This window comes from Drosophila mojavensis, unplaced genomic scaffold (assembly GCF_018153725.1).
Source record: "Drosophila mojavensis isolate 15081-1352.22 unplaced genomic scaffold, ASM1815372v1 contig_136, whole genome shotgun sequence".
Classification (NCBI taxonomy): Eukaryota; Metazoa; Arthropoda; class Insecta; order Diptera; family Drosophilidae; genus Drosophila; species Drosophila mojavensis.
In genome coordinates this window covers 15,076,090-15,084,287 of record NW_025318667.1, presented here as the reverse complement: position 1 = coordinate 15,084,287, position 8,198 = coordinate 15,076,090, and the positions used below count along the sequence as shown (strand labels likewise).

The following is an 8,198-nucleotide window of genomic DNA, read 5'->3' as shown; positions in this document are numbered from 1 at the left end:
GAAGTCGCTGGAAGGAAATCAAGCTAACAAAGCTTTCACTTTGCAGCTTGAGCTTTAGGATGTGAAAGCAGTCATTCAAGTTCGATTGTAACTTAAAAGCTGTGCAGCTTTAAGCTTCTTTGCAAGTTAAATAAGGGTGCAGAGTGAGCTTTACCGAGCGCCGCAACCCCTAAAGATGAAAGCTTTTGTAGTGTTTTCTAAGTGACAACTGTAAGCTTCCAAATCTCTGTAGCTTTTAGCCTACCTTTATTCTAGCCAACCCCTTGCTTAAAAAGAATTCAACACTCATACTTTTGTTACATTTGTTTGTTTGTTTATTTGTTAGATTTTTTTTTATATAACTTCCTTTTGTTTGTACAATTATCTAATATGTTCATCATTGTTTATAATATCAATAAATTATTGTAGAATCGTGTATAAAACTTTTTACAAGGATAGTCTATAACATTGGAGTACACAATATAAACAGAGTAATATCAATGGAATACATCATATTCATATATATGTATATACATATACGTATGCACATGTATGTATATATACAGCCATATATATGTAATGTTTGAGCGATGAAGCACAACATGGCGTATAATGAATTTCATAAATTCGTTCAGGAATCATAATACCTCGATTTTCGTTCTCGTTGCAAATCGCATGCATGACTACTCCTACAGTCTATCCTAAACAAAAACAAAATCCGAATCGAACTTAGAGCAAAAAAATGTATATATAATAAATATGTATGTATATATTCTCTATATATGTATATGTATATACATATATATATATATAGTAGTATAACCATTTGAACGAAGCAACAAAGAAAACGAAACGATGCGCATGGCAGAGGAAATTGGGCAGGGCTCGTTATAAATATATTATTGTGTTGCTTACGCCTACGCCTCGATCCGAAATTCTTAATTCTTAATGCCTAGTGCTTAGTTTGTAGTTCTTCTGTTTGTTCGTTTGCCTGTTGCCCAAATGTGTTTCTAAACGGTTTTCGATTGAGATCTATGGTCCAATTAAGAGTCCTTTTGCAGCAAGGACTCGAACTGAAAGGCATTTGTGGATCTGCTCGGAAAGCTGTGGGACTGTTTAAGTGAATGGTGCTGAATGCTGAACGCTGAATGCCAGAACGGTTGTCCTTAGGTGGTTAATTGCATTTCTTATACTCGTTGCCTAATCTTAGTCTAATCGTGTCTGCCCAGCACGCCATAGACGATGCGACGGCGCGCCAGCAGCTCGGCTCGCATTGCGTCCGTATAGGGATCGAAGGACAGGAGGCGCTTCTTCCTGCGAAAGATGCCCTCCTTGCGCACCAAGGCGCAGCGCAGCAGCTGCTCGTTGACAGGATACTCGAGGAACTCGAGTATGCGGCGCAGCTCGCGCTCCGTATGCTGGACCAGATCATCGTAGAATACAACCTTGATGCTGCCCGTGAAATTGCGCGCCCAGCTAAGATTCATGAGCTCCCAACCTTTGAGCTTGTTGCTCACAAACTGTTGCCAATCTGTTGAAAGGGAGAAACGAATAGATGCACAAATATTAGAAAACTAGAATATGTCTGACAAGTTAAATAAAAAGAGTGGTGAGTAGTCACGAACCTCGATTACCTTCAAGTATAGTGCATTTGCCGGAATATGTATATACGGACGGATGAAGCAACAGACCGAAAGATAAAATCATATGTACCCTAAATGGGTAGGGTTAGGACTCCTAGCTCATAGCTAAGATATACACAATGATGAATTCAACTGAACAATAACTAAAACAAAAGCCAGTTAGGAACATAAGGAAATGGAAATAATACTAAAGTTAGAGTCAAGTAAGAAGTAAGAACCATTAGGACGCTATAAGCAGAGTCGTTATATCCAGACTCTACTGTATTAGTAGTTATAACCGTTATAATAGGACTCTACTAATACATAACGACTCTGCTCATAGCGTCCTAATGGTTCTTGCTAAGAAAATTCTGGTCCTCAGACAAACTTATATGGGTATATATTATAGCGTCTCCCGTGTATAAAGAGGATTGAAAGTAGTATCATATCCCATTCTATGACAATTGCTCTTACTCTCCATCTCTATGTTTTCATTTCTGTCTCTCTCCCTCTCTCACCATCTATCTCTCTCTCACTTTCTCTCTTTCTCTCTCTCTCCCTCTTACTCTCTTTTTATACTTATTTGTTTACTCACACTTGCCCTTTGTGCGCTTATAGCGATCTGGCGAGGCGAAGCCAATGTGTCCTCCGCTCTGGCGATTGAACTCGGCTATGATCGCCTTCTCGGGATCGCGGACGAGGAGTATTGCCTTAGAGAAGGGTGCCCATGCCTTGGCGCCCCATTCGTGCGTCTTCACCAGCAAGACGGAACTGTTGCACACATTCTCCGCCGGAAAGCCAGTCTTCAGCAGGCCGTAGTCCTTGTATATGCTGCCCGTCAATATGCCCGTAGCCTGCTGCAGTAAATAACGCAGCCACGTGTTTCCGCTGCCTGGAAAGCTCGCCAATGCGGTCAGCATGGGCGACGGCGCAATACCCTGTAACTGCAAATTGGCGCTTGCGTCGCTGGGCAAGGCAGCTGCAAAGGTAAATATTGATGATGATATTTCACAAATTTAATATCGTTTCCAGACTTATAGGCTAAGAAATACAGCTGCTAGATTATAGAACAAGTAAATTTTGTATAAAATATCGATATTTATCATATGTATATCATATCGAAACGTGGCTCGCCCTATAGAGCTACTGAGCTACCTTCTTTCAGCTTGTTAACAGAGTTCTTTAACTACAAAAAAAAAAAAAAAAAAATACTGAATCTATATTGAATTGAGCAATGAATGATAAGCGAGGGCTGTCTACAAATTTGACCACTTAACAACGCACAGATCTATTAATTGAAATAAATCAATTTTTATTGTTGAAATAATACTCGAATCGAATCATACGTTAAACGATAGCTACGAGTGTCTCTCATACACAATACTCACTGTAGTAGTCGCCGGCTTTGTAGTCTGTGTAGTTTGGAAGCTCGCGATTTAGATACTTGAGGTCGCGACACCAGCGAATGGTCATCTTTCGACTGGGCATGGGGAACCGGGGACTATGAAAGCTGGAAAACTGTATCAAGGGGAAAAATAAATAAATATTTACAGTATAATTGCAACAGAATTTGATCATTTGTTTGGCTACCTCGGCGAATCGCTCGATGCGCGTGCGTTTTGGATGCGAGCCTGGTATATTGTTCATGGATAGAAATAGCACTCCGCCTATATAGATGATGATTGTTGCCGAGACACCGAAAAAGCGCCAGCCTTGCAGTGCCATAACGCCGCCTTTGCATTACTGAAAGACACATCACATGAGTGAGATAGATAGATAAAGTAAGTGAGATAGAGTGTAAATAAGGGAGAGAGAGAGAGAGAGAGAGAGAGAGAGAGAGGAAGAGAGAGATGGAGAGAGAGAAATAAAGGAAAGAAAGAGGAGATCGAGGAAGAGAATGAAAGAAAAGAAAGAGGAGACGAGGGAGAGAAAGAAAGAAGAAAGAGAGAGAGAGAGAGATAGACAGATATCTAGATAGATAGATAGAGAGAGAGGGAGAAAGAGGGATAGACATAGATAGAGAGACACAGAGGGAGAAAGAAAAAAAGTGAAAGAGACAAATAGAAATAGGGATAGAGAGAATGAAATAGATAGAAACAGAAACTGGAGGAGAAAACGAAAGCGACAGAGACAGAGAGAGCGAGAGAGAGAGAGAGAGCGAGAGAAGTTGAGATACAGAGGTCAAGTATACAAAGAAAGAGAAGCCAAGTAATGTAGGGGGAATGATGGATTGATTTTATTCATTTTAGGCATAGTGAACAATTCCCACATCCTAATTCTTTACGACAATGGAAATGCTTACTCAACAAGGCAACCAACAAACAGTTTATGGTCAACAAATAACGTCAAACCTAACTAAACTTGTTTACCCATTTATGTACATTATTTGCATTTCCCACATTTCAATTTACATTAAATCAATTGATTACAGAACACATTTTCTATATCAAGGAGTTTCGTTTAAGATTTCTTATTGAGATGAATGCAACATACAGACCATAAGGAATAGATGGTGATTATAAGAGGTCACAGCTGACTCCTGCACACAAATCACACAAATATTTGCTATTTAATCACTCTTGATACATCAATCAACCTGTCATCCGGTCAATCAATCAAACAAACAGGAAATTATAGTTTCCTTTTAGTTCCCGATTTTTGATAAGAGCAACTTGCTTTGGGTGCAGTCAAAGAACTATATCTGTATGCATATAATGAACGTACTTGATGAAGACAGAGTCTTGGTGCCCTTAGAGACATTTGGTAATTAGGCCCCTTAATTTCGCGTAATATGTTTCCACAGTAAACAGCTGAAAACAAAAACCTCACGAAACTGAACCGCAAAGTAAACCAAAAGCTACGAGGCTTAAATTATCCTATTTTTATTTTATTCTATTTTCGCTTTTCTGTTTTTCTTTTTTTTTTTGTTGTTGTTGATTTTGCTATGGAGACGATACGGAAAAAGTGCGCAAGGACTAAACGACGCTATAGCCTCAATCCTCGAGCCTACAAGCCAACCAGTGCCATTGAACGAGCAGCTAGTTGCCCGCAAACGGTGGGTGGCGAGGGGACGTTGGGGAGAGCGGCTACACTTCAACCACAGCTGACAAACACAAAGAAGCGAAAGAGTCGTGTAACTGCAAGGGTTGACTGCTAGATACCCTGGAGTCAGACCTAAATATGCATTCGAGATACAAAGTGTAGATATATTCGATATACATCTATATATTAGGCATGGACATGTATATGATAGATATACTAAGTACACATTTAATCAAGCTCAGCGCTTGGGCAAGCCCCGCCTGCTCTGGTTCCGGAGCAAAAGGAAATCGCCCTGTCATGCCTTGGTACGAACTATTAAATTCCTTGAGCTTCTCAACACGCGCATGAAATCCACAAAAAAAAAAAAAAAAAAAAAACATACGTATATATATATGATATAAAAGAGTATATAATATATATATATATATGTGTGTGTGTAAAAGACAAGTAACAAAATGCGAAAATTTATGCAACAGCTGAGCATGCGGCATGCTGCGAGGGTCGCTCAAAGAGTAGTTACACGAGCTCACCCACCACTACAGGCACAAGTGCTGCATGCACTAGTATTGGTGAGCTTAAGCTCACTCACTCACTGTGTAAGACTGTGATTAAGCTGGCCTTGGCAGCTGCCTTTAAGCCATACTGGCTGTGCGTTGATAATGCGATATATCAGCCAGCCAAATTGTAAATTGCAAATTACAAATCAAATGAAGCAAATGCTCAAGCAGCCCGAGCAGCCCCAAAAAACTGGCGCATATAAAAGAAGACGAAAAACCGCAACTGACAATTGCATTAAATGCTGCCCATTAAATGGGCCATCTAACACACAGTGCGAGCGAGACAGAGACAGCGAGAGAGTGAGTGAGTGAGTGAGTGAGCGATGGCAGGTGGGGAAATGAATGAAGCAGAAAGAAAGGCGCAAACTAGGGAATACCAGAATATAATTTGATTGTATAAATCAGATGGGGCACGCATAACAGCCGGCCAAGGCATGCCAAGCAACGGCCCACCCCAAAGACAGCTAAATACCATTCAGCCAGCGGCCTCACCTGCCTCACTTTACAGGCGGCAGGCGGCAGGCGGCAGGTGAGTGAAATGAATGAAGGAAATCGCTAACGCCCAGGTGGAGGCGAAATCCAGCTGCAATTTCGGACATATGCTCACACGGCTGGCTATTGAGGCATTTACATAACTACAAGCAAAGGGGCTGTGGAGGAGGGGCTGCAGCCGGGGTTAACGTGAGCGTGGGTGTGGGTGTGGGTGTGGGTGTGGGGGTTGGTCGTGGCAGGGTCATTGCATGTGGCCCCACATATGCTGCATTAACAACAGTTTCTATGATTTCAAACTGTGTGCTTATGTATGTCTGTGCGGGCAGAATCAAATAAATAGTCTGAAAATTCTGCAACAAAGGCAAAACCAGAAAACAAGTGAAAAAAGTATCAAACAAAAAATCTGAATATGCTCCACACGCACTCACGTTCACACACGCATACGCACACGCACACGTACACACACACACACACTCAGATGGTCTTCATTCAAATGTAAACAAATAATATTTGTTGTTCTGTGAAATTTCACTTACCGATTCCGATTCCGCGCTTCGCACACACACACACATACACACACACCGACACACTCGCACACACACGCGTACGTACAACTATACCGTTACATGCCACAGATTCTGAAAACAGAATCCCTATGCAGCGCACACATTTCCGTTAGTTTCGTTTCCTTTCGATTCGATTCGTTTTATAAATATACTTAAAAATTAGAAAAAAAAAAAATTGATTTGCGTTTGTTGTTGTTGTTGTTGTTCGCTGCGCTTTTCGTTGTTGTTTTTTTCGGTTTGCTATATTTTATTTATTTGTTTGTAATTTCGTTTCCCTTTCTTTTTTTCTTCTTTCAGCTTTTCTTTTCCGTTTGGCCGCCGCGTCGCGTGTCGATGCGCTGAAGAGTTTCTGCTTTATGCGCCAGCATCGCAAATCGCAAATCGTGGGGATGAAAGCGAACGGCGACGCTGAGCGGCGAAAGCTCTACAGCGTTACCCAACTGCTGCACGGCGAGTGGCCACTCGCCATGTAACGGCACATTCTGCGCTGCGTCGCTCAGCTGTACAGCACAGCTGTTGCTGTCCTCTTTTCCCTCTGCGAAAGCTCGCGCGCGAAAAAGCTGTTGCCACTGGCGAGCACTAGATGGCGCCCTATGTCTGACAAAATTGATTTCTGGTGAGCTTTTTAACGACCATCCAATGAGCAGAGGTACGTGTGCTGGAAACCCGTGATTAAAAAAGGAGAGAGCGAATCTACGTAGTTGCGAATATTGGGAGAGTTAGGACGACTTTATAGAGAAAGAAAATTGCTGAAAATATTGAGGATTGACTTTGATTGTCGAGTACTCTTAACTATTCATACTACTCACCTTATCTCATATATCTAACATATCACACCCACAACATTATATTCGTTCACATTTGGGTATATAATATAATGCGCTTAAATATTTTAAAGTCAACAGCAACGCGTCATACAGTCGTATCACAATAACTTGTCCCTCTCTTAGAGAAAATGCCAAGGATTCGTAAAAGCTGCTGCCCAATTGAGAAAAATCCATAAGCTCGTCAGAATTCCATACAATCTGGTTCCCTCGTTCATTTGTAATATTTATTAAATATGTTATTTAAATATAAATCTGAGTTAATTCGAATATTTTCTACTCTCGTAAAATGAAAATCTCTCCATTGCCTTTTAGGATAAACGAGATCTCGAAGATATAGGCTTGATTAGAATACATCATATTAACTTACGTGTGGGTATATATGTACATATTTACAGCCTAATTTCAATACTTCAATCTCGTTTCAGCATCACAGCTCCTTTGGCAGCTTTCCTAGAAACACAATATACTTTAAGTATACCAAAAAATACCGATTAGAAAAGGTTATTCGACAAGTGACTTATTTTTTGCTTATTTTTTTTTTTTTTTTTTTTTTTTTCATCAATTTATTCAATATATATTTTTGTTATTATTATTTTTGTTATGTATTTTTCTTCATATTTTGTATTTGTTTTCATTTATCAAATTTCACCTTAGTTGCATTTGTTTTCCGCATTTTTAGTATTATTTTATATTTTTATTTATCTGAGGTTTGTTTATGATCTCTCATTTGTTTTGCTATGTAATTTAAGGACTTTATTGCAGTACCATCATATCTGAGTAAATGAGTTGAATTGATATGATGCAATTTTTGTTGCTGGATTTTTCTTTTTTTTTTTTTTTTTTTTTTTGGCACACGAAGAGTTTGTTCGGAATTGAGAGACAATTGTTCTGTTAATCCTTTCGGGATTTCGCTTAAACTGTTTCGTTTCTTTATTTGCATTTCTTTAACATGTGCTAATTTCATTTTCTTTATGTATACTTCATATATTTCTTTAATTCTATAATAATTTGCATTCATTTGTTCTTAAACTGGCGAAATTTGCAATAAAATTACAGATACAGAGAGACAGAGAGAGAAAGAGAGAAAGAGGGAGGGTGAAAGAGAAGGGGTGT

The 8,198-nt window shown here is 39.8% G+C and overlaps 1 protein-coding gene across 1 annotated transcript; it reads right to left on the bottom strand.

Annotated features, from left to right (window-relative positions):
- Positions 1 to 291: 291 nt before the first annotated feature.
- Positions 292 to 6,461, bottom strand: LOC6583883 (WSCD family member GA21586). Its single transcript, XM_002009509.4, has 5 exons — positions 6,229 to 6,461; positions 3,192 to 3,344; positions 2,990 to 3,119; positions 2,197 to 2,580; positions 292 to 1,510 (listed from the first exon to the last, which is right to left on the bottom strand). Exons 2-5 carry the CDS (start codon positions 3,324 to 3,326, stop codon positions 1,191 to 1,193), a joined length of 969 nt encoding a protein of 322 aa, XP_002009545.1. The 5' UTR covers positions 3,327 to 3,344; positions 6,229 to 6,461; the 3' UTR covers positions 292 to 1,190.
- Positions 6,462 to 8,198: the final 1,737 nt, after the last annotated feature.